Source organism: Falco peregrinus, chromosome 4, assembly GCF_023634155.1.
Source record: "Falco peregrinus isolate bFalPer1 chromosome 4, bFalPer1.pri, whole genome shotgun sequence".
Classification (NCBI taxonomy): Eukaryota; Metazoa; Chordata; class Aves; order Falconiformes; family Falconidae; genus Falco; species Falco peregrinus.
The window spans coordinates 51,357,771-51,385,469 of record NC_073724.1 but is presented as its reverse complement, the minus strand read 5'-3'; the positions used below and the strand labels follow the sequence as shown (position 1 = coordinate 51,385,469).

General features: G+C 39.0%; 1 protein-coding gene across 12 annotated transcripts in view; it reads right to left on the bottom strand.

The window, feature by feature from the left end:
• Positions 1–7,706: 7,706 nt before the first annotated feature.
• Positions 7,707–27,699, bottom strand: part of UBE3A (ubiquitin protein ligase E3A) — a 54,487-nt gene continuing 34,494 nt past the window's right edge. For all 12 annotated transcript variants that reach the window (XM_055801379.1, XM_055801382.1, XM_055801388.1 and 9 more), the window contains 8 exons: positions 24,586–25,841; positions 16,556–16,700; positions 12,680–12,885; positions 10,375–10,539; positions 9,836–9,991; positions 9,672–9,745; positions 8,655–8,798; positions 7,707–8,442 (listed from right to left, as the gene is read on the bottom strand). In XM_055801379.1, the coding sequence (XP_055657354.1) occupies positions 8,322–8,442; positions 8,655–8,798; positions 9,672–9,745; positions 9,836–9,991; positions 10,375–10,539; positions 12,680–12,885; positions 16,556–16,700; positions 24,586–25,841 (2,267 nt within the window). In that variant the 3' untranslated portion in view covers positions 7,707–8,321. The remainder of the gene's footprint in view (positions 8,443–8,654; positions 8,799–9,671; positions 9,746–9,835; positions 9,992–10,374; positions 10,540–12,679; positions 12,886–16,555; positions 16,701–24,585; positions 25,842–27,699) is intronic.

The following is a 27,699-nucleotide window of genomic DNA, read 5'->3' as shown; positions in this document are numbered from 1 at the left end:
CGACATTCTCCTTTTATTCCCAGCAGCAATTTCCCCCACCTCGCCCCGGACGGGAGCCACCCCACAGCAGTCACTACATCTCCAGGTGGCTAGCACAGCAAGAACCAAGAACCAACGGGCACTACCTGCCTTTCCAGAGGAGATAAGAGCCTTTTGTGCTGGTTTTTTTTTTTTTTTTTTTTTTTTGGCACAGCTTGCCTCCAGGGCTGATGAATCAAACAGACCATGCTACAAAGATCTACTCTTCTTAGGAGAGCCAACTGTCAGCTGCCCACTGAAGTACAAATATTTTACTTGCAGAACAGTGCAGATAATTCATCCAACAAACTTCAGTGGGATTCTATTTTCTGATTATTATTTGCAGATTTCGTCTGTTTAAAGCAAGCCCTTGGGGCTGCTTGTTCACAGGTACTCATCCAGTGCTTGGCACAAGGAAGCCTCTCTTACATTTTGGGCACACTGTGATGAGGGAAACTATTCAGAGGCAGTTTTTTTTAATGGATTCTGCCTACTGAAACCCCAATGCCTCATCTCCTTGAGATAACACAGCTACCTCCAACCACACTTGCATGAACGGTAGTAGAAAACCCTTATGTCTAGCAACAAAAAGCTGCCGAGCTTTTCTAGGAAAGCACCTCATGCCTTTCCGAGCACATCAGTGCCCATGACAGCTCATTTATCCTGCCGGCCATGGCCAGGCTTCTCCATGCACGGTTCAGACTGGAGCGCTGACAGTCTGGGTGAGGTTCCTGGCATACAGGCACACTGACAGAGGAGCTGCCCCAAGTAAAATACTTTCAGTTCAGGGCTTCAAGGCCAACTGCTTTAAAAAGGGCTCACCTGCCATAACCTAGCTGCATCAGCCACAAGCGCTGGTAGCCAAAGGAGGATGAGCATGATCAGGAAGGAGGAGTGAGGAAAGAGCCATGCAATGCCTCCAGGCAGCCAGCGGCAGTTTTTGCAGCTGAGTGCAGGGGTGACAGAGCCATCCCAGCGAGGCAGAAGCACCAAGCAGCTCAGCTCGCTGCCAGCGGGGAAGAGAGGCTGTTACAGAAGAGCCAGAACAACCTGGAGCCCCGGAGAAAGCAGACAGGGAAGCCCCTTTCTGTTGACAGCCGGCTTTCTATGACAGATTTACACATAAACATTGGTGGCCAGAAGGGGCCCATGCCAGACTGACAGGTGGCAGGGGCATCACCAGCAGAGCACGCTCCCCCTCCCCAGCCATCGCTGGTGCCACAGGCTGGAGAAGCACTGTGCAGCACAGCAGAGCTACCTACTTTGCATGGGTTTCAGTCCTACAGGGTTTCACTCACTTGTGCGTATGAAATTGCAGAGGAGACTCAGAAGGTGTTTCCTTCTGACCAACACCATCAGCCACAAGGAGATTCCAGAGGCTGCAACCAACCTTGGAATAGGAGATTCCCAGAGGAAAGGTGAAAACAAGCGGGACAGCTGCTGGAGGCTCCAACCTTGCGGATGATGGCAAGAAACTGCCAAAGCAGCCTATTCTTACCACCCACAGCCCTATAGCAGTGAGGCTCAGAGGCACCACTGCTTCTGGACCTCCAGCTTTTCCATTGCAACTGCTGCTTTGCAGCAGGACTGAGCAGCCAAGAGCACTGGCATCAGGCCACCTGCTGTCCCTTCGGGAGAACCCAAGAGCACAAAAGAGAGTGAAGGGACTAAAACTGTCCTGTGAAGGTGCAACAGCAGCAGTGGGTGGTTCCAGAAACAAGAGTCCCAAACCCAGCAAACCTTTCCTAGGGCTGAGACACCAAGAAGGCCTATCTTCTCCAAGAGCAAAGCCAGCCAGGAAACTGGTTTGGATGATAAAGTCAAACTGCTTATCCAAAAAGCTGCAGGTCTGGAGCAGGACTCCCTCTGGAAGGCCTGAGGACCACTGTCTGGATTGACTCCTGGCACAGGAGCGATGCTCCCACCTGCGCTGGCTGCTGGCCGCTACTGCTGGGGCACAAAGCAGAGCCTGGCAAGGGCAGAGCCCAGTGGCTGCAGCCCTGCTTCAAAGCACCTGGACAGGAATTTTGTTAGAAAGGATATCCACATGGCCATTTAGTTTGGGAACATGAGACCCTCCCCAGAGACTCAAGGTGAAAAAACTGGCCCAAGAACTACCCTTATCAGATACTCACATAAAGAAGTCTGTGTTTTGAAAATTAAAGTATTCATGTTGATGAGGCTAAAATGTCACCTGCTTTATTTTAGGTGACTTGCTACAAAGTTCACAGGATTCTTCATGTGCAGATGACAATTAATAAAATCAGTTAAAAAAACCAATGTACATAGCACAAGGGAGATTCTTCTTTTGAAAACGTGCTTTCATCCAGGAAACATTCTAGTATTGAGTTTCCTATTTTTTCTTTAAATCAGTTATATTAGGAAATAATAAAATCCTCTTAATTGTATCATATTAGTTCACCTGATCTGTACCCTTTGCTGTCAAACACCGAGTGCTTGCAAAGGGAACTAATGAAATCAAATGCAGCAGCAGATAACATATGGCAGCTCAAAACTTTGAACAGAAACATTCCAAGTAGTTGTCATTTTATAGACAGTTACTTGCAAGCATCACTGCTGCTGTACTACACAGATTGGAAGCAAAAGGATGCAGGGGAAAGCCAGATTTAAGGCATTTTCTCTGTATGCGAACCCACTGGCACAGCAGAAACATACACCAGAGCTTTTGGTGACATTAAGAAGAAAGGCTTCACATCAGCTTTGCACATGACAACAGTTCAGTCACAAAAAACTGCAGCAGCTGGAAGATTGTCTTCACTTGACATTGCTCAGTACTACTTAATCAAGCCTGCGTGAGCAGCAGCATCCTTGCACACGTAGTTTATAGTTTAGCTGTGCTGCGTGTCCTTCCAAACGCAGAAGTCCAATTCCAGTGACCACTGGCTCACTTTCAGTCAGCTCAGTTTCATTTTTAAGTCAAAACTGTGCAAACCTACCCAGGAAGATAATGTAGCAGTTCCTAATGCCGCTTTATTATCCTAAAACAGAGTAATGATTCCCACCCTCTATCTCTAATGCCCTTGCCTCTTAGAAATTTCCCCCCCTAGAAATCCTGAAGCAGGATATATATTGAGCAACAAACGTTCACAAACACAAGCGTACTAGGTAGGCTTCAATTATTTACAGGACTGTAGGATGTATCCTACAAATACTGCAGAACAGAACAAATCCACACTCACATACTGCAAAGTGGCACATCAGCAATTAAAACCATCTCCCCACCAGTCCTTCTCTTCCCAAGATCCTTTACAAGCCTTGCAGTTTAAAAAAAATAAAACCTAAACACCCCCCCACTCCCTTCATGCTCCCTAGTCTCTTTCTCAAATCTGTTTCCCAACTGATTTGATTCCCACAGTGCTGGTCAGATTCTTCTGCTGACCCATCCTCTCCTCTCCCATCTCACCCTTTCACTTGCTCCTCCCACCACCCAATGCGACTACTCCAGCCAAGCCCAGCTCCCACCCAGGGCCCATCCCATAAACCAGCCATTGCAAAAGAGGGACCAATGTTTCATACAGTAGATTTTAGAGAAATGGGAATTTGCATCTGAGCAAAAGCAGTAATTTTTTTGAGGGGGTGGGGTGAGGGCAGAGAAGGGTTGATCATGGCTTTCAAAAGTCACAAGCCTTTTTACTTGCGATCTTATGCCCACAAAATTCCCTCCTCCTGTTCAAGGAGAATGCAGGATCCCAAACCAACACCTACCATTACCCCCACCTGTGCTCTTCAGAGAGCAAATCTCACAGGAGGCACGATCCACAGACACACCAAGGATGAAGCTGCTTTTTCTGCTCCCCATGGGTTCTGTCATAGCAGCTTTCAGCAGGCTGGGCAGTCCTTGGTCCACCTGGTCTGCAGTTGCAGTGCCCCGTCTCGGGCTTGGCCACGGTGCCACTTACCAGAAACTCAACCAAAGATGCACCGGAAACTTCTGGGAAAACGGGAGGGAGATTCCCACATTCAGTGACAAGATGGTACGTCAGGACACAATGTCAGCGGCAGGAAAGCCCTCCAACTGCAGGCCAGCCCCTCATGTGATGAGTTAATGACAGCAAAGCTATGAAGACAGAAACTTTATAGCTGTGCAGCATACAGCCAGTCATCTAGCAAATAACTTTTGAAATTACTGCTTAGAGAAATCCAGCAGCAACACCTTTTTCAATTTTGTCAATGAAAAATAATTAAAAAAAAAGTTGAAGACATCTTTAGATGGAAATATACATGTCATTATTAGTTCATGGGTTTTCCAAATTAATCTCTGTAAGTGAGCCGTCTAAAGGCACATGCCAGTATCAACTCATTTCCAAAGCGGTGTCCCTTCTATGGTAAGCTATGAAACTAAATTTCTTAATAAAATTCATTTCAAGTGCCTGATAGTCTTCTGAATTTGGTGACAATTTTGATCACTTCAGTAATTCTGAAAGTTTGAAGTTGTGCACAAGTACAAATGGAAACTGTAGGTAACATCACAAACCCCTGTGATTCTGAGACTAACCATAATAAACCAAGCGCTTGTTAGGAAAGGCTTGATTTTGCATAGCTGAACTCAAGACATTCCCACTCTGTCTTGCACGCTGAAATGCTGGCGTTTTTCTGCATAATAAATAGGGTACAGCTTACACATTCAGCCCAGCTAAGGTATCTTCCTCCTGAAAATTCAGACAACCAGGGAATTTTTAAACCCCTGGCGAGATTAGTAACTGGCTACAGCAGTGCCGGAGAAGCACCCTGAAGCTGAGGCGGTGGGGGTTGTTCTGCTGACCAGCAGCATGGAAACCTGCGCCCCACTCCTAGCTCCACAGAGCACAAACCCAGGCAAGCGCCTGGGTAGCTCACACCGCCAGCCACCTGGAGGCTCAGCCCATCAGGTGCATCACACCTGCATGGTTTGACGTGGTATGAAGTACCTGCTTCAGCAGTGAAGACCACCATTGGAGGAGAGGCATGGACCGGCTACCTTAACACAGAGCTGCTTGGAGCCCCGGGCTCACTGCCAGCCCGTTCCAGCGTCGGCTTTCCTCAAAGCACAGGGCTGGAGCGGGTCTCCTTGGCTGCCACAGTCCCATCTCAGGCTACTGCCTGCCGAACGGAAGATAAGCCCAGTCAGAAGTTCACAAAACACTGTTCCTTAAGTTAACTGAACTGTGCTCACTCCTGATGGCTGCTCCTGAAATCTTTTTGGCAACAAACAAGAGTTTTCGTCTTTTAAAAGGTAATGCTCTTTTCATGCGGAGTCATACGCTAACATTCCTTTAGAGCTAAACAAAACTATTCCGTCACTTCTAACGAAAACTGAAAAAATGCCGTGTTCGTTCGGTACCTAAGAGGATTCTTCTAATACATCTTGTGTTGCTCTCATTTCTGAGGCGTATACTACAAAGTACAGATAAAAGCCTGATGTCCCCTTTCAACCAAGGTTGGAAACATTTTGGCAGTCTATTAGGGTGCAGAAAGAAATGCTCAGAGACATTTTTCACTTGCCAAAGAGATAAAGCTGAGATGCCCCAAATATTTTTTTGTTAACAGACACCCTGAGGAGAGAGCACCAGCACACCGGCATCGGACTGCTGCCTTGGCAGAGGAGTCTTCTGTCTCAAGCGAGAGAGATATTTCAGCGACACACAAGCACACCTCAGTTTCAAAGTTTTGTAGACTCAAAATTTACTAAATGCTGCTGAAAGACTAAGGTTGAAAGACATTCCGGGTCTGCCTGGAGCCCAGAAAAATAAAAAAACCCACACCAACTTAAAATGGCGGTTTCCCCACTTTGACAAGCCTTTCAAGCAACAGAAGACCGACTAGAAATTCCGTAGGGCAGGAAAGCAGCATGCAGCTACAAAACTTTAAGATTTATTCATTTTAAACTATATAAATTGCTGCAGCTGGACAATCAGCACATTTACAGCACTGCTAAGGAGATCAGGTTTCAATACAGTGGCATTTTGGGGGAGGCGGTATATATTTAAACGGGAAGTCTGTCAAGTACGAAGTATTTATACCTTACCTGAAAACGATTCCTTGAAAAACAACTTATGCTTTTAAAGGTCAATGCAGTTATGTATTATTTTAATCTTAATGCTAAAGGAAAACGAAAAAGCATATTTGCAATGTCAACAACTTCAGTTAGAGAACTTTGTATTGCTAACCCATTACGCTCTCTGCCTAGCTTTTGGACCTATACAAAAAACTCAACATGAACCTTATACACTTGTCAGCTGGGTGTAACCACCATCCTAGATTGGATTAAAACAAGTATGAGGATACAGCTTAACAGTATTATTGACATAGTACATACCACACGGCAGTATCATGGCGTAGTTCATACTTGTAACAAAACACCTCAAGGCACTCTGCAAATCTTGTTCTCACCACCTACAACAGAAGGTGCCCCAGACCCGAAGGAATCGGCAAGCACTGTTGTCAGCCACCCTACTGAGAGGTAGGGTATCTTGTGTTTTCCTCTTCAAGGACACGCAGTGAGGTGGACATTCAAGAAGGCATGCCCTAAGTGCCACCCTGAGATCAAACACCAGAAGACAGCCTCCCTCCCCAGCAAGTCTCAATCCCCATGTCCCAGCCTTCTTGCACCAGCTTGGATTTGCGAGGGGAACATCGTCAGGCCCCACATCACTACAGTTCACTTCTGGAGAGTTTTACGTACCTGTAGCCCTCAAATTATGCTGTACTAATCAAATAATTTAATATCCAATTTATCAAAGTAAGGAAGTCACTTGTTTTCTTTTTCACTGAACCATGGTGAAAAAAGGTCACTGTTTTTATTCAGCATCATAGTTACATAACAGTTGTCTGCTTCTATTACTAGAAAGAATTTATTAAAATAGTCCTGAAAGACATCTTTTCTTTATCTGATGATTTCAAAACTATGCCTTTTATAATGCCAATTCCACACAGTCACGGGTTTGATCGGTAGTAGTCAGTTATAGCAATTGTCAAGGCACAAGCTCAGCTCTGCACATCCGCTGCAGCTTGTATTATAAAAGAGATATGCCAGTTACATCTTCACTTAAAAACGCATAATCCCTTTATCATATATTGCAACAGGAGAAATTAACATTAAACACAGACTACGAAAGGTAAAGGATTTATTTCTGATATGATTTGTAGAGTTAAATTAAAAACCTACTGAATACTTTATGTAGTAGATGAACATAACCTTAGTATTTACTTTCTAACAGTTCAATGGTTGGAAGTGTACAACATGAAGTAGGCCTTAGGTTTAATATTGTTCAATTTTGCTTATTGTTAGATGAGATTAAAATACAGTAGCCATCCCTTTAGATTATGTTGCAACACTGATCATGTGCCTTGATAAGTAAGAACAACGATTCATTAAATAAATGGTGATGACATAACATGTAGGGAAGACTTTGGATTGTCTATTTAAAATGTCAACATAATAGGCAATTAAGAATAAAACTTCATTTTAAGTGCACTTCCACATGCTTTGTTTATAATATAGCAAAAACTTCCTATCTTTTTTCCAAACACTTCACTCCCTACTCTAAAGCTGTTCAGTTGAAAATGCACTTTCCCCAGTAAACTTCTCTTTTTTAGAAAAATCGTAACTAAAATTTCTACCCTTTTATATGCTAAGAAATGTTTCCTAATTAAAAACACAGTTTATTACAAGACATGTGAAGACAACATATAGTGAAATGAATTTTAATTGTGCTGTGACTAAAGTAAAGTTCTCAAGGCTGCAATTTAACATTCCAAGTTCTCCCTTCCATCTTTATTGATTCTTAAGATTTTGCACAGAAACTCTTTGGGGGCTAGAACAGCAGTAATTGCATCACACTGTTTTCCAAGACTTCAAGTTTCAAAAGCAAACTCTTCAAAAAGTACAGTTCTTGATTTGATTAGATACAGGGACAAAAATATAGCACATACTTGAAGATTACATGGTCTACAAATGATGGCAATATTTTCCTTGGGAGAGTACAGTTTGTTTTCTTGTAAATACTCAAAAAGGCTCAACTTCAAGCAGTAATAAACACAAGCAAAAGTGATTTAACCCTTAAAATAAATATTCAGGAAAACCTCTCTGTACATACAAGTGAAAGAATATGTAACACTTTCACGCTAAAAGAAAAAATAAAGATTTTGTTCATATAAGCAGCTGAAATCTGCTGTTCCAGCCCAATGTCCCCAGTAAAGAAGGGAGGCACAAACACAGGTGACTACTGTAGCTCACTATCTTATGGCCTTTTTGGATAGGGACATCATCACCATCATTTTTTTAATCCCTTTTGTTATATTTATTACAGCATGCCAAATCCTTTGGCATATGTGATGGCCTTCAATAATCTTTCTTTAAGCTTTTCTTTGCTTGAGTACTCCGGAAGCAAAAGTACATTAAAGCATGTGTGAGATGTAGGTAACCTGTGGGGAAAAACAAAACAAAAAAGATTTCAGTTCTGGGAACATGCAAAGAAATACAACGCTATTTCACAAATCCAAAACAATGACTTCAAATAGAATCTATTTTGCTTGAAAGATTCAACTGTCTGATTTAACTAAGTTAGTAACTTAAAGCACAGAATTTGCTTTCATTTATAAACAAACAAGCAAAATGTAGATTATTTTTCTTTTACCTCTCTGTATCTGGCCCATTTTTGGCTATGATCATCTTTAATTTTCCAAGTCCTCCCACAGGGGCTCTGTCTGTGCCTGTTGTAAACTGTAAGAATAGTCTTTTCTGTTCATCTGTGAACGAATGGACTATTTCCCAGAATTCCCTATTAAGGAAGAAATAAATAAGTAAACTGAGAACTTTCTTTGGTATAAACGAGACTTTCCAAAGTAATTGAACTTTGAAGCTTTAGTAAGTCTAATTAGTCTTCACACCAAGTTTACAAGTTGCATTCATAAGCCAAAACAGTGATGTATTTGCCAATCAATGAGATTCAGAAGCAGAAGTCAGAAATACTACCAAAACACTGCATTTTAACTCTTTTTAAATCTTAATTCATCTTATAAGTGATCTGCAAACATTCTTCCTTTATTTTGTAATTCCTGTTTCCTATGGAATTTTACTGGGTCCACTACATTATCCATTTCTACTACCTTCTTAAACACCACAGTAAAAACTGCTGCAAAGATTTTCTACCCTAGCAGGAACTAGTTAAGTAGTTGGCAAGGTCTAGAGGACCAAAGATACATGCTTCTCTGACCCTTGTCTTCAGAGAGTTCTCTAATTAAAGGGGACAAGAAGGTAAAAACATTAAAAGCATTTCTAAATAAAGTTCTACACATGCAAACAATCCAGTGTTTGTGATTAATTTTTTTTTTTTTAAATAGCAGAGCAGTGGTATTTGTTGAAACAGCCCTGTTCATACTGGGGATTATTTAGCTATACAGTGTAAGAGAAAGACAAAAAACCAAAACCCATTGAAAAAAACCTTCTTAAGTTTTACCAAAGTTCACTGGAAGCTAAAAACAATGCTTATACTGTCTGCACTTTCCTAATGACAGTACCCGAGTAAAATGAAATTATATGTAATACACTTGCATCCTGTACTACAAAAATACTAAATATTACAATATTAAATTCAGTATGAAGAACAGGCATGTAAAGTGTTTTTAATCTTTCAGAAATTAGAAAAAATTACCTAATAATAACAGAGTCTCTTGTATAGCCACCATCATATTCCGTAGTTTCTTCTAGTGCTTGAAAATCTAAATTCTGTAAGAAGATTACATTTTTTAAAATGACCACTAAATACACTTAGGATCAAAAAAGCTCCACTTTCTGGTGTACGTTCAGGATTCTTACCCTACTTCCACAAATAAGTAATTCAATTTCCTCTGGTCTAAATAAATATTTCAAAGGAGATTCATTGGTCACCATGTGGAATCCTCTCCGAAAGGCCTTGAACTGCTTTTCTACTGATTTATTGAGTATATAGTCAGCATACAGATTGACAAATTCCTGTAAGGAAAAAAATCCCCAAAAAAACCTTAGCACTTTGACACATGCCACTTGAAGAATCTCCCAAAAATACAAGACCCCAAAAGACATTTAATTCTATAGTTCTGCATAGATTATCTGGGCTCAGCTTCTGCTCAGCAATAGTAAAAAGTAAGTCTCAAATATTTCTGAAATAGGTCAAACACCACATCCAGAAGCTATATATGAATGTATCAATGCTTTCTTTTAAAGAGAAACCTTTTCTGCTCACAACTACACTGTGCAATTTTAAAAGGCTTTTAAACTTAAATTATAAGTGAGACCAAACTTTTATAAAGGGCTACATAATTCTGCAGAGTATGTAAAAATTACAGATTACATTAAAAGCAAAATTATGAGTGTACCTTTCTATTTTCATTTGTAATAGGAATTTTATCACCGTTTTCCTTTAAATCATGCATCATTGGATTGCCAAAGAGATCCGTATGAGATATTTGAAACGTTATCATCATATCATCTTCCACACTTCCTTCATACTCTAGTAAGTCTCTCAAACTCTGGTAAAGAACCTAACAGAAAAGGAATACATCTCTGTCATAAGTATGTTTTAACAGATTTCACTGAGTAATACCAGAAGACATGAAATCATATACCTCAAAAAGGGTTGTCACATTCTATGACACAAGTCTGCTAAGATTGCCCATAACAGTCTAAACTTGTATTAAGCTCAGTGTTTTTTAAAAAAAAGCCAATAGCAGATATTGAGGAAAGATAAAAAAGAAACACGGTAATGAGTGATAACTCCCTTAGAATAGCCTATCAGTACTCAGAAATCTTCCTAAATGCAATGGTCAGATCTGTAGCTTAGAGCCACTGACCTCTTCCTCTTAACTCTTTGGAAACTGTATTTACTTTTGGCATCCAGAACATCTCACACCAGTAATCTGAACATATATGTGCTCAAGAAAACACTGTATTTTGTATCAGATAAAATTCAGGCAGCAGACATTTATCGCCTACATCTTGATATAAAACTCAAAAAAACCCCTAGGAAGTACTCTTGAAGCAACACAGATGGGGCAGTCATTAAAGTAAGGAAATATTCATGCATTAAAAAAAATATTCACAAGTTAGGTCAGAATTTGCCAAGTGGAATCTGAAATTACTTGTAAGAGTTTGCTCTTTTCAAAGGAGCAACCAGCCTTCCTCCCTGCTATGCCTTAGGAAAAGCCCAAGACAAGACTCTCTTGGAAACCAAAGGCTATGCAGAAAAGGAAAAATTATTTGGCTGAGACACAGGTGTAGGACTTAAGAATGCAAAGTGAAGGTAAAAGCAACAACTAAGTGCACTGTATTTTTATAGCGAAGTAGAAGTAATACATTTCCCCTCAATGTTTTAATCATTGAAAGTTTACGTATAAGCCTCATCCTCTCACTATCTGTATCCTGTTGATTCTTTCACAGCACCTTTAAAAATAACTTCCACTGAAAATGACTGGACTCAGAATTGTTGGTGGTGAGGGCTAGTGAACACCCTATCCTCCATGCTCCGGAGCATTAGAAAAAGCACTGGGAGGCTCGACTACTGCAAATTTAATTTTTGGTTTGAGAAGCTCCAAAGTGTTTAAGTCATATTAGAATACAAAGAGTTTAAATAGGATTATTTTAAAAGAAGTCAGTGTAGGTGTCAGAGGAGACACATAAGAGTAGGGGAGAAAAATTCAAAGGTTACTTGACTGCCTTGTTCCACAGAAATAAATCCACTTTTCCTGTCATAAAAGGTTTTGAGTATGTAATAAAAATTACAGGCAACTGGGAGCACTGTGTATTTCTCAACATCATTTTACTGATAAACTAGTCAAAACTGGCATACTGTTGTATGTAGCCATCCAAAGCAGACTGGATAACCCTTTTTGATCACACATGCTTCATTTTCAGATTATACAAAAATGACAGGCGAGTTCTTTTTAAACAGTGTCATTTTACTCATCTTTTCCGAACAGCTGAAGGTTTTGCTTAACTACTTATGAAAAGGGAAATGCCCCACGATTTGAAACGAAGCACACTAATAACTCATACTAGCTAGCATGAGGGAAAGCTACTGGTGATCTCTGAAGATGGAGCAGGGCCAAGACATCCTGCACACATGCTTCTATGCTCTGCCTACTAAAGCATGTGCACAGCTTAGTGTTTCTGTATAGCCACTTGGCTGGGGAGGGGCAGGGGAAGACTGACACCAATCGCTGCACCCAAACTGTAGGGATACTCGTGAACTGCCTCATCTGTCTTGCTTTAGACAAAAAACCAGTATAAACATCACACCTTTGCATGTCTCCAATCAATTTCACATTTTTCATAGAAATCTACTTCTGCAAATAGGTATCAACAGCCTAATTTCAGAAGTCTCTTTGAGAATATACTACTAATACTAATTTATGCTTAATAGTATTAAGCAATTTAGGCAGTATGTAAAAAAACAGAACAAAGCTTGATTGATACCCAGCCCTATTTGATGACTTGCCAGTTCTGCCTCTTCCAAATGAGATAGAGTTTTTATTGTTTTATGAATTTAACAAATACAGACTCTTCACACACATCACTGGTTATTTCACTCCAAATTTGACAGTGATCTTGGTGTTTAATTTAAGTCTATATTAAGTTATTGCATGAAACATGCATTAATAAACTCAAAGAACATAATTAACTTACAGGATGAGAGTCTGCCAGATCACGGAAAGTTCCTTTTTTGCCCATTAGCTTCCTGTAGACGACCATGGGGAAATGTACATCCAGTATACAGTTATTGTAAATAGCCAGACCAAGTACTATGCCAATCAGCGTAAACTGACCCTCAGTTTCAAAAGAGGACGGATTAAACCAGAACAGTTTTGTAGATTCATCATATGTGAACATCCCTGTAACATTAAAAAAAGATGTTAAATATGGTTACATTTCAATAAAAATGACACATAAAACATACATTATAAACCTATTTGCATTAGAGTGCCTCTAAAACATGTTTAACTTAACGTTATACTGAATTTAATGGCAAAGAGAAGCTACTTACCTTAGGGTAATTGGAGCTGCTCAACATAGTGCTACTCAAATTACCACAAAGTATGCAGGACATCCTGCAACACCCACTGATGCTGTACATACACAACTGTTCATCCCCTTTCATTACTGAGGAAGTAGCAACACGTTGTCAGCATAGATTGTAACTTTGATAAATACAAGAGCGCAAGAAAAGACCACAATCAAAAACCACATGGATGAAATAATCCTGAAGAACTCCAATTACTACAAAGTTATAGCCTTTCCTCAAAGGTTTTTTTCAGGCCAGTTCTAGCAAAGGAACAGGACTAGATGCAGCCTTATTAACTGGAAGCTATGATGATCAAGCAGGGATTAACCATCACATATGATTTTAAGAGTTAAGATGCCCAACAGATTGTTTGTTTAAAAGTACCCAGCAGGGCCCCTGTTGTTGCAGCTATCACACACATCGTAGCTTGAGGCGAAAATATAACATGGGACTGTTGTTTCACAGGAGGGGTTGCAATTTTAACAGCTTGTCACTGTTGAAAGGGAAAGGTTTTGCTTCCCCCCCCCCTCGCCATCCCTTCATCTGATTCAGCTCACTATTTCAGATGAGCAACGTCCTGCCAAGTTCACAAGCTGAGTACCTTCACAAAAACCTTCAACCAACAGCTGAACCGGCACACGCCAGGAAGTGGAGTGAGCAGATAGGACTGTACAGACAAGAGAAGGGCAAGGAGTCCTTTACAATAGTAAAGCCACTGTAGCAAGCCACTAGATTAGCTCTTGTTTATGAAACCAGAGTTTGTGTACAGGCAAAAAAGCTATTTAAATGAGTCCCACAGTCAAATCCATTTCTTGCCTAACTAGATACTGAAAGCAAGGCAAATGAAAAACCCAACAGACTTAAGGGGAAAGAGAGAGCCCACCCTGGACAAGTATAGTCCCGGTGACACGTTGCTTGTACAGCTAACTCTCACGATTTCCAGGCAGCACCTAAGGAAAAGTGGCAAGCTCCTTCCCTTCCAACACACCAGAAGTTAGATGCATGTAGTTTGTGTTCTCAAACACATTTGCCACAAGGATTTATCTTGTCAGCTCTTAAATGATACGGTTGTTTACAGCCTATGGAGATGTACAAATTGATTACAAAGCAACATGAACTGAGCCACAAAATTACTCCCAAGACTGAAAATAAGATCTCATCTTCAGCCAAGAGATAAAAGCCTGAATTCTCATTCAATGTAAGGAAATTAACTGCAAACCTATTCAGAGACTCTGTCTATTCCCCAAAGTTCAAGATTATTTATCTCAGTAAGGTACTAGGTCAGGGTCAGCTATTAGGGGAGCACACAGACTAAGACATCAGGTAAGGCAAACTGGAAATCAAAAATGGATGAGCAACACAAGCATATATAGGAGAAACATTAAACAGAAGCCTGCATTCCATTTTCTGCATTGACTGAAGTAACTTATGGATTACTGGCACAATAAAAGCAATGAGTTGTACTTTCTGAAAGATGATGGAAGAATTAAACAGTCAAAACAAAAAACTGCATCAAATGTCTAATGATGAAAGACTAACAGTTTACTCAGACCCACAACTGGTAACTCTAATATGAAATACAGTATTTTATTCACTGACCAAAATTAATACTAAAGTACATCAAAATCATAGTAAAATTCTGGAAGAAACTAGAAGCTGCAATAAGGGGAAAACAATTGTATAGCGTAGCTAGGAATATTACATGAAGTTATTCCTTCTTCCCTTTTGCTGTGGTGACTGTTGGTACTAAATCTAATATTTCATCTGAGTTATTGCCCCCTTTGAGTAAAACTTTAAGGTAGTTTAATATGAAAACACTTGAAATGTAACGGTAAAGAAACTATTACAGCAATAAACATCACTCCATACCCATCAGAGGACAGACATTTTAAATTCCATTTAAAGGATTTCCTTCATTTTATCTGGTAAATAAAGTGTTTACAAATCAAAAGTCACACTTGGTATATATGGTGTGTGAACTGTTATACAGCAGTGTGTATTAATAGGTGCAAAAGAAAAAACTGTGAATGCAAACTACATTTTCTGCTTTTACACATTTATGCCTTTCTTTTTCAAAGTTGATATGAATACAAAAAGCATACATACGTTTTTGTATTTTGAATACAGAAGTAAAATTTAAAACATGCACGCACATCCTATTACCCATCTTTACACACAGGGAGCATATATACACTGGCTGGATCTTAGCTGAATCAGACTTCAGTTACTAAATAGGAGTATTTCAGCATAGGCATCCCACACAACTCAGGTCAGAAACGTATTTCACATTGGAAATACAACTTCATCATTCCAAGTACTAAGACTTCCTTTTTTTGCCACACTAATTTATTCCAAGTAACCTTGCTAATTCAGATTCCAAATCTCTCCAAGTCTATAGTGGTTATTAGAGTAAGACTTGTCTATGGATCTGTATCACTTGTTACAAGAACTGACTGGTGTGCAGTGAAGGGGAAATGCTAAATTCTGTTACCAGTTCTGGGGACTTCCTCTTTAACACAGTCAAAATGAATTTCTGTGTTTCTTCACCAATCTTCTAAGCTACAAAATCAACAGCTTTCCTTTTTTAGAACAGTTCGATGTTTTACACAGTTCAAAACCCAAATTAACTAAAGGCCATAAGCTGTTGAGCTTCTTCAATGGAAGCCATTACAGGAACTACAAGGTGAATCATATTTCACAAACTATGAAGCATAGGATCCTGGTAGGTCTCGTTTCTACTCTAACTCGAAGTATTTTAAAAATCTTAATCTTTTCAGAACAGCAGACAAAATGCATATTAATAGCAGCAATGTCCTTTCATGTGTAAAGATGGAAGCATAAAAGACTGGTACAGGGAGCAAGGGAAGAAAAAAAAAAGATGGAAATGTGACTGTTTAAACACAAGTATAAAACTGTCTCCAATATATGAAATTACTGCTAATTCTTAACCAACTACAATCAAATTTGACATTACTGCCATACTTTGGATCTGTACCCTTCTTAGATGAAATCATTAGAAGAACTGAAACTGTCAGATCTTTTAAGCTGGAGGAAGGGGAGGAAATAACTCAAAAACTCACCATAGTCCTACTCTGGTTTTATTGCAGAAGCTCTTCCTCTTTGGTATGATTACTAATTCTAGAAGCTAATCACAAAGCAAAGCGAGGAGAAAGGTGAGAGAACAAACAAAGGAACCCTGCAAAGAAACCCTATACTACTGATTTTTATCTACACAAGCAATGGTAGCTTTCACTAACTATACAGTTATTCCTCTCATCGTTCCTCCTCAGGAGGATGACTGATTATGACATAGTGAGCCTCAAATGGGTCAAGTACTCATGATCACCAAGAAACCAAGAGCTTCAGAGAAGCAGCAGTAGATACAGGCAGGCACTGCATAAACATAGAACAGCCCAGGTTGGAAGGGATCTTAAAAGATCATCTGGTCCAACCTTTCGTGGGAAAAATCTCATACGTTAGTAAATTATTAGAACACGTACCAATATCTGGATTGAAGATTTCTTCCACAACCAGTTGAAAAAATTCTTTGGAAACACCTCCTTCATCTACCCCTTGCTCTCCTTCAAATTCAACATACAATTGCTTCTTCAAGTCTGCAGGATTTTCCATGGCAATCATCTCTAGCTATTGAGTGAACAGACATAAGTATTTCATTAGTAAATCTGTTACTAGAAGAGTCAATTGAGTATCAAATACCAAAATCAAAACTAGCCTCCACACCTAAGAAGAAAGCAAGTTTAAGTTACAATAGTAAAATATCAGAAACCAACAGTAATGCTAAATCAGTCTAAGCATGTATTAGAATTTGGGAATTAATGCAGCAAGAAACTGGCTAACAGATCTGATCTGTTAGCCTTCTCCATTTCTACTCTTTTAAGCACTTACTTTAAACAAGTTAGCATCGTGCAGCACAAAATTCTCAGAAAACAGTAAGAAACCAAGATGTATTACTTTAATTACTTTTAATTAAATTCATCTGACAATGAAAAGAGACTGCAGTCTGATCTACATGTCTGACAACAAATGGTTTTGTGAAGGCACTACACAGATACGTTTTCAGATCCTTTTTGTGATCATTTACAGTGGAATACAGAAGACAAGCCTCTGACTAGCAGTTGCATGTCACGAACAAAGAGCTGAGGAATGCCCCTGCACCAGAATAAACCCATGCTAATATATTAATTGAATCCATCCCCATTCCTCTTGACCTTAATGAAAGATCTCAGAAATCTCTTGCTCTTATTTCTTCAGTGCCTTTAAACAGGTCTTCTACCACATTGCTTCCATGAAAGCGCAAGTTCAGTTAAGGTAAAACAGAAGTTGTGACATTTCATAGGAAAGGGTCTCATGTCTATATAAAGGCCATTACAGGTCTTTCACTTTCTTCCAACAAAAATGTATCCTTTCAGTAAATCAAAATGCAGCAACATTTTGCAGGTGAGAAGAAATACGCTGCTTAAAAGCATAAATGTTGGTTAAACCTGTGCAGCATGATTACGTTAAACTTACTATATGGCAAAGAAATCTCAACAGCAGTAAAGGCACAGATGGATCTGTACAATCCTCCAAGACCGTATCACTAGTGAGATTTGCCTCTAAATTTGTGCTAGTGCAAACCGCACTTACCATTTATTTTTATTTCACTACCCTACCTTACCCAGACACACATGCCAATCCATTCTTTATGTACCAGAATTTTACTACAGAAGTATAAAGGAAAACAGGAACAGAACAGAGGATAAAGCCAGCAATGACGACACCAACTCATAAAGTGACACCACCAGTAAGATACATTTTTTCCTGGTAACTGCCAAGTTAGCCATCTTTCAAGCAGCATAGCAGGGGTAGATGGGTGACAGACCTAAGGCAGTCAGCGTAACATGTTTGAAGACTTTGAAGCTCCTCATGCAAGAGAATTATGTGGAGAAAGAACTGCACTAACTGGTACTGAAAACAAGTATGAGGGAAATAGAGTGTAACACAGCAGAATATAAAGCTCAGTTAAAAAAATGGAGGCAAGCCATGAAGATTCCAATAATGAATGCAAGTTAGATTAGCTAATTTACTAAATTACAATATTATCTGGAAAATTTAGTTATGTACTACATATAAATATTCAGTATTTATTGTACATCATTTGCAATGAACTATTTTTGCCCTAAGACCACCAAATAACATTTACTCTTTGAAATTCACTGTATTTTATCAAGAATACTTCTGCAGCAAAAACATGCTGCAGTAGTCCTGCTCTTCCCCAGTCTTTCCATCACATGATTTCCACAACAGTGTAGTTTTGCATCTTGCCTTTCATGTGAATCATGAAATTATGCATCTTATAGACCTATAAAAATTTTTCCTCCTATCCAAGAAGAAAATGGAGCTTAAGCAATGTTCCAAATACAACTGAGACTTTTTAAAAACAAAAATTAGCATTTATTTTAAGACCATAAGTACAGGTTATACATTCTATTTGAATCCCTTCTACTTACAACTGACACTAAAGCTTTCTTTTCTTCTCCCCAGTCATGACTTCATTGGCTTTGTAGTATTTACCATCGGCAATTTACTATTTTGTAAGGTTTATGAATTTTGATGAGTTCTGAGAAAGCAAATATTGCCTCTCCATTTCTTTTGGGACAGCAACCCTTTGTCATAGTATAAAGACTTTCTTGTGTCATAGGAATACACTTAGTATAAGGAGAGTGGCTAATATTTATACATATGAAGTAATTAAAATTATTTTCAAATTATTTTTTTGGCTGAAAACTACGCTGCAATGAGTGATGTAAAAGAAAAGCAGTATACAAAAAACGGGAAGGGCACATTCCTAGCTGAGCAAATGTTGACTGAGTAGATTTGAATGGTGCGCTGGATGTCTGTAAGCGAGTCAGATAAAGGATTACCAGAAAGCCAGTACTTTGAGTCAAAGTCTAATGTTCTTTGAAGTAGATTCTATAAACAGGACAACGTTCCCAAGCTGCTCAACTGAAGGTTGTGGGTTTAGCTGCTCCTTTGAACATCTATATCTTAGCACTGATGCTTCACAAGAAAACCAGAACTCCGTGGAAAACACAGCGTTAGTCATAACAGTAGAGGGGCATGAATTTTAGTAGAACTGCAGCAGTGTTTCTATAGCAAGGAAATATGAACTTCTGTTTAAGGTTGTTTGTGTTTTTTTTAAATAATCAGAGTTGTCTCAGTCATGTCAACACAGATGCTGCTCGGTAAACCCGATCTATGTGTGTGTGTGAATTCCCAAAGTTTTAGGAGCCAATACATTTTCTGTCATAATGGTTTGACTGGCCAAGCAGATGATGAAGTCATTAAATTTTCCAGGGACTTCTCAAGAAGCATGTGTAAAGCATGTGTGTAGCAGCAGCAAAAATTGATCATCTATAAATTGAAAAGCTGAAAGCTGAGATAGGATGCTGAAAAGAATAGCTGTATTTTGTTGGCTGAGACATAGTCTTGTGCAACAGCATTAAGAGACTGTATGATGTACTTTGCTTATGGAACAACACTGTGCTTTCCTGAAAGACTGGAATCTTCCACTGACTAACAGAACTGTGACAATGTTTAAAAGCTTAATGTAACACCAGAGTTTGTCTACCTTCTTAAAGCTGACAGTAACTGAAGTAATCTCTATTCAATTAAAAATGATCCACCCCCGCCCCCCCTCAAGTTCTAGCAATGTTACAGAAGTTTAACACATTCACACTACACTAGAAGGCAGAAGTGACATGAACACAACTACTTCAAGTTTGAAAGTACCAGTGACACATCATCACATGTTGGTCACTACGTTTTTCTGCAAAATGACATGTGAAGTAGTATTTAAAGTGACTTAAGAAGCATCCTCTCAAACTGTATTCTATGGTTCATGCATACACTTGCCAGCAGAGCTTGCATGCATCAACAGAGTCACACATACTCTGCATGCAACCAAGGGACACAGTGTCGAGATTTTCAAATGAACACACATGATCATCAATTTAGTCTAAGAGAACCTCAAAGCTCCTGAAGTACTTTGTTGCTAATATACTATGAGAGAATCTGCCTACTGGCTTTGGTTGCCACATAAGAGTTTTTGAACATCGATCTATTCAGCAGTCTCATTTACAAGCAAGAGAAGCTTGCTGCCTGCCAGCTGTCTACATCCAATGTGAAATTTACCACAGTGAGTTTCTAATTTGCAACTAAGTACCAGCCAGACTCTGCTGAAGGAATCCACCACATTTTCACTTGTAGAACTTGTGTGTTGTACTCATATCCTTTAAATCACTGCTACCTGAGAATAAATCCACATACAGTCTGGGGCATGGGGGTGGGAAAAGTAAACTCAGAGGAAGGGGATGAAAGAAACATCTGCTGGGGGATGAAGAGGCAGAAGAAGGGATTTAAGGATAAACTGACTTTCGTTGCTACCACATCCATGTAACATGACTCAGGAGGAGTAGAGCTAACCTCTTAAACGCATTAAGCCTCCAAAATGCATGTTAACTGCTTTCAACTGTAAACTGAGCTACCACCTCCGAAATATAAGGGTACCTTAATAAAAGTGGGGACTAGCACTTCACCAGTTCCAAAATCTCCTGCCCGCTCCGGTGACTTTTCAGACCAACATACATAAAAATAAATATACAATAAGTATATAATACAAAGAAAGCATGTTTCATTAAAGTCCACTTCAATAAAAAAAATGAAAAATAAGTTTCAGATGCAAGTTTCATGCATGCAAAGAAACTGAACAATGAATCCGTAAATAATATTTTTTGCTTACATGTATGTGGCTCTAGGGTGAACTAAGATTCTCATAATAAGCAACTTCAAACAAGTTATTGCTTCAAAGTTATTTAAAAGTTACTGATTCAAATTCTCAATAAGAGAAAAAATCCTCCAGGAATAATTAAAAAAAATCATCACTTACCAGTGCTCACATTTGTTTTAGTGAAGTCCAAAAAGTGGGAAGATGTACATACGAATTCTAAAAGTTTAAATATTAAGTATTGATAAGAGAAAAGCAGCTTGGTGATACCTTAATTAGCTTGTCTAATTAGCAAAGAAAGACCAGTACTTTGTCCATTTGCAAGAAGAAATTATGAAGGCTGGTCATTACATTGGCTTGAAAAATATCTAACATCAATATGGAAAATATGAGTAAGATCATCTCAACCTCATTTTAATCAATATTTCTGAAAATGCTTTTATCAGGAAGTTAAGAGTTATTCCATATACAGTCAAAAAAAGTCTGCACCGACGTTTTGTAAAGACACAGGTCTAGTGACATATGTAATTATTACTTATAATTCAAACAAGGCTTTAAGAACCACAGAAATAAAAATAAAGGGCAATTCAAAGGTAAAAATATTTGTAATCATAATTACTTACCTGTAATGTAAGCATATTTGGAAACATTTTGCCACTGAACAGATTCTAAGAATGTGCTTTTACTACCGAAGACTATCACCCTGGCAAGACCTTTGTGATAGCTTTCAGTGAGACCCTTCCAAAGTTCCATACTGCACCCTAAACTGCAACCATCACTGATGCAAACTCATACAATGTAGCTTTCACTTAGGTTTAATGCTGCTAGTGCTGCTACAGAAGCACATGGTACCCATCTTTGACTATAATCAGAGATAAAGCAAGTTATTTAAGGATTAGGACAAAAGACTGAAGATCTTCCTCCAGACCTGTTTCACACAATCAAGAAATGGAAACAAATTGTCAAAGTTACTAAAATCACTTCCCAAGCTGTTACAGGAAGTCCCTGTAGCAGTAGCATGCAATTTTACACAGATCAGGCGCTTGCTTCATGAAGAAAGAGGCAAGATGACCCTGTGGAACAGTATTTTCCCTACAATACTTCCCCAATTAACAGCAGACTTGCATCTTAGACTTCCTCAGGTTTCTGTTTGGGTCACATCAAAATGCCCTGTCATTACCTTTTGACAGATCTTTCTTTCATGATGAGCTACAAATTCTGGGTAAAGACATCCATAATTTTAAGATACACAGTGTGGACAAAATATGTCTTTTTGCTTATGTTAAGCCTGCATCCTGATAATATGACTGGGTACTACTAGTTGAGAAAACCAGTCCAAATTAGCCATGCCATCTTTTATGCGCTCTCCGTCACTTTTTTACCATTAAAAGGACTTGCAATCTCCCTGAAGAGACTCTGAACTCTCCAAATTTATTTCTATTGCATCCTTTTTGACATTAAAGTGAGAAGAGACAAATGAAAGAGACATAAGCAAACCATAGTAAACAAGAGAGACTGAATTGTTCCATCTGTTCCTTCCTTAACTCCTAACAATTCCTCAGGAGTATTTAAAATCTATTCCCTGAGCACTGATACTTTACATCATCAGTTAAAACACATCAATAGTTAAAAGGTGACTTCTGTACCCACTACATACATTTATCAACACAAATGTCTTTAAGTCCACGTCATCTCACAACAGCTACTTTGTTGTATTTTTGAAGTGGCACATACTCCCTTTCTCCAGTTAGGATGGTGACTCTTCACTCATCTCCGTTTTACTGAACATAATCTATTTTCCACTTTTGAGAAATGCCTGAGCTGCACATGGTCTCGTTGACTAACACTGCAGTTCAGCTCAGACTTGTATTTGGAACAATTTTATCTTTTTTCTTTAATTTCTGTCTCAGAATAAACAGTTTTAAATTCTTACTCTCCTGGGGGGGGGGTTGACAGAGTCAGATCACCATAAATTAGCATGTTCTGACAGCTTAAATTAACAGCCCTAAGAGGATCCATGGCAACTACCCAGGCATGTACTCATAGACTGCTAGGCTGTGCAAGGGCTGCTGCAAGTGCATCACAGTTTAAATCAGATTAAGCTCAAACATACTAATTTAAACTATGTAGGTTTCCAACAGCCCAAGAGTGTGCACAGTGGTGACTGCTGTGGCACCACTGTGATACAGCAGCTGCACCAACTTGATGTCACCTGTGAGCTTTCTAAGCAACACTAAACATTTTTTTGTCCTCAAAGATTTCAACTTCCTTCCACAACAAGCAGTATGTGGAAGAACGCCCTTTTTAGTATTTACAGTTTTTCCTTCCCATCATCATCATGAGGAGGAAGGTCTGCTTCCTCTCTGCTGGAACTGACATTAAACACTTCCCTAAAACCAAGCTCTTAAGGTTTTTTAGCCCACCCTCTCCTAAACAGATAGTACCGTCCCTCTTTTACATATCCCAAAGCTGAACAGTCAAGGAAATAAACTCCACCACACTAATGTAACAAAACATAACTGGATACAACTGTAAGTCTGATAGACAGTGAAATTACAAATTCTTGAGAATTAGAAAACTGTACATAGTACACTTTAATCTTAAAACAGTGCATTCCTCATTTGCCTAAGGTTGGCTTTACAGACACAACCCATTTCTACAACACAATTTTATTTGTCCTATTGGTACTGGAGACAAATGTTTTCCTTCCTAAGTCGTATCATCAGCAATTCCCATGAAGCAGCTAACCCATCTGGAAGTTCATAGGTACAAAGAAAAATCAAGGCGGGAGCTTGTTTAGGGCTCTCACAATTAAACTTCAGTAGCAGTTAAAAGTCACAAGATTTAACTAAAAGTAACAGCTGAGCTGAGAGGCAAAACCAGGTCCTTTCCCCACAGTCTCTCCAAACACCTGCCTGGCTCTTCAGCAACAAGTTGTAAAGCCATGGTTAAATCTAAAATTTTGTGAGCGTTGCTGTGCTTTAATAGCAGAACACAGAAAAATAACACCTTTAAGGAAAAAAAGAGTCCTAAAATTAAAGAACATTTTTGTAAAAAAGTTTACTGTGAAATACTCTGTATAGTTCGTATCTTGTATAATTCCCATCTTCCAAAGATGTGTCAAAAAATGGCTTTCAATTTTACTTTAGAAAGCCAGCATATTCAGAAACAGGCTGCTCTCACAGTTCTTAGGTACCAACAGGTCTGTCTTCTCCTTTCTCAGTTATATCATATTTGCACCAAATTGCAACAATGCTTAGAGAAATGATGTTCCACTTATCATGCAGGCACTCCACACATTTTGTATCTGCGAGTTCAGAAGTCCACATGAAGAGCCCACAACTGAAACAATTCCTACCTCCACCTAGAAAACCCTACTATGAGAAGATAATCCAAAACACTCCAGAGGACAAAGTAACAGAAGTTGGTCATTCTCACCATTAAGAGCTGTTAACAGCACAAAATCTATTAAGATTCTTAAAGGGAATAAGAACTATTTGGCACCTTAAAACATTTAAGTCTGCAACCGCCCCGAGTAGAATTAACTCCACTGAACATACAAATCTCCAGCAGCATACTTAGAATTCAAACTTAATATGGTACAACTATTTGAGTTTCTTCTAGGGTAGACGTAGTAAATAAAACACCGCACTTGCATGCAGTCCTCTTCAGTCAGTCAAAGCCCACATAGTTTGAACTAGACAGAACCAACAAACTTAAAATCCATGTTACTGTGTGACTTACCCGGACGAGCGCATCATCTATGATGTGATCACGTCTCACTTTAAGTCGCAAATAGGGGTTGAGCTGCTGTCCTTGAACTAAGCTGTAGAGCACAGTTATGCGTCTTTCACTGTACATCCGGATTCTATTGTCATAATACAATCCCAGGTTCTTGGTAACAGCATTCAATATGAAGGGGCAGGTCATAAAAGAGAATTTATTTTCTGTTTCTACTTTGAAGAAAGTGTAGTCTTTGTCCATTTCTAGAACATCATTCAGTGGTTCATTAATAAATTCTTCAAAAGGGATAAGTGGTTTTCTGCAATCTATAGTTTTAACACCAAGTTCAGTTTCCAGTGGGTCCACACGAGGACCTTTTTTATTTCTTCTTTCCTCACCCAACAGCTCTTGAAGAGTTAGTTCACTTGATTCTGGGATAGGTTCTTCATCTTCTTCCTCATTATGATCTGTGTCCACATCCCCTCCTACTACATTTGCATAGTAAACCATTTTCAAGCACTTTGAAGCAGCAACAACAGCATCATCATCATTCACTAGGTTACGACTATTGAACTCGTTGCTTATGACTTTGTAAGTAATAAGCTGCTGAAATGTTTCCATCATTCTCCGAATCTGGTCTGCTCTGTACTTAGACCACAATCTGACCAGTTTTGCTTGAGCTGCAAGGGGTAGTTTGCTCATTGCTTTGCAAAACAATGGTAGAGCCATTTCCAGATATTCTGGGCTATGAAGATTGCCATTCTCCATAACGATAATAAACAAATTCAGATAGTTAGGATCCCGAGAGTACACATTATGGTAAGTCAAGTCACATTCCACATTAGGTGACAAGTACACGAGTGCATTTAAAAAGGCAGTTTCTATTTTTTCATTAGAAAGTAATCTATCATAGACCCGTCTGACTGCTTCAATATCTACAGACACTTCATCCGGGCCTAGTTTTTGGAGGTTATTATCTCCCTGCGTGTTATCACCTATTCTTGACGATGAAGATGACGATGCACCTGAATCTTCTTCCATAGCAGCAGCCGAACAGGCAGCTTTTTCCTTTTCATCTTCATCTTTGTCTTCATCCTTTCCTTGAAGGGACTTGAGCTCCTCCTTGGTGTGCTGCTTGGCTTTTCGGAAACTCTGTACCAATGCTTCAGCACTAGAAAATACTCTCCCGATCACCCGGATTAAAGGGGAATAATCCTCTTTCTCTCGACATAGTTCAAGAATTTCATATATCTTGTCTTCTGTTAGAAAAGTTACATCTATAAAAACATAACATATTAATTTCATTAAGTTAAAAATTTAAAAAATACTTCTAATTTGCTCAAGACATCTGTGTATCGTATCATCATTAACACTGGAAAAACAGTGTCAATGCTGGATAAATTCAAGACATACTTTATAATTTCATTAGCATGAAGAAACATGATTTCATTCATTATGATTTTGTAAAATACATTATTCATAGATGTTGACCAGAGAACATGCTCAATGGTAAAAGTGTTTTGCAGCCAATTAACTGTATTTGGAAGTTAACAGTATTCTATCATCTGAACAAGAGCAATTAAATCAATCAGTAAGATGTTTAAAGGATTTAATGAGTCTTCTGGTAAATCTGCATAGTTAATGTGCAAGCAACTATACACAAAGTAAACTGTATCAACCTCTTTTCAAACATAGCATATGGACTTCATACACTGTGCCGCGCGCCCCGCGCGCCCCCCCCCCCCCCCCCCCCGCTTAAAAACCTTAAAAACAGGTCTTGAAGAAAGAATTCAGTAATTTGTTTTGTATATTAATGGGAAAGTAAGATTTCTTATTTCTATCTTTAATGCTTTCTGCAACTGTTTAGTATAAAAACTGATGCCTGAAAATCCTCCCAAAAACATGCTCAGAAATTTACACTGCCCTCTAAATTACACACTCAGTTGGGCATATGGGTTATTTCTTTGTACATCAGGCCTCACAGATAAACAACTTGAGTATACTCATCAATGTGCTATTCAGATGAACAAGCTGCTTTACATATATCATCTGCATGGGCTCCAAATACCTGTCTGTTCCCCTGTACCTGCAGACCCCTGATATGAAGTCATCTGGTGGTCCATTTGTTATTTGGAATCTTCCTTTCTCTTTAGAAAAGAGAAGGAGAAAACATTATTTATAGCTTTCTATGCTACTTCTCAAAGAGAATCCACAGATGCTTTCACATCAAGTGATTATTTGGAGTAGGATTACCACATGATCAGACCCCGAAAAGGTGTTCTAGGTTAAGCAGATTCTTCTGAACTGACACATAATTTAGAGCTAAAACTGAATCTGTTTAACAGCATCTCTGGAGATCTAAAACCACACACATCACAGCACTGTGTTCACCAACAATGCTGGCACAAGTACCCCTGCAGAAAGAAGGAAGTGTATCATTTTAATAAAGACAGTTATATGTTAAAAGTATTTTGAAATGTGATTGCCTACACTAACATTCATTCCAAGCAATCGTTCAGTTAAAAAATACAAACTAAATGATGCAAAGACAGACAACCCATTGATTTTCCACAGAGCCCCAAGCCATTTTTAGAGCACATATAACACAGGAAAGATTAAGCTTATGTCATGCTGCTGAGGTTGACTTCTAACCAATCTGAAGACAGTGAAAAAGCTTCAAAATTAAAATCTGTCCTCTTAAAGAAACAACAGCATTTAAAATATTATGAAACGATTCAAGCTTTGTGCAACATCTCCTATTTTTATCTGCCCTAATGCATGCTCAAGAAGCAAACCTGCCTAAAAGAAGTGTAACTGCCAATACAGATGCTGTTACACACCATAGCTCCTCAAAATGAGAGCCACAGCACCAAGTTCACTGACTCTGGACTGCAGACGTTATTCATAGCATAAGAATTATCAGCAAAAGTTGACGCTAACAGGACAACACATTTCAGATGTCCATACTTACAGCAGGAATACCCCAGTCAATCTTTCAAAGGTTTTAGTATTTAAGGAGTTAACCATGTACTATTTCCAGTTAAAACATTTAGTATTACCATCAGCAGTTTCATTAAGTTTTGAGTCATATCCTGTGACCATCCTCTAATTGAGCTGCCATAAGGGTCTGCCCCA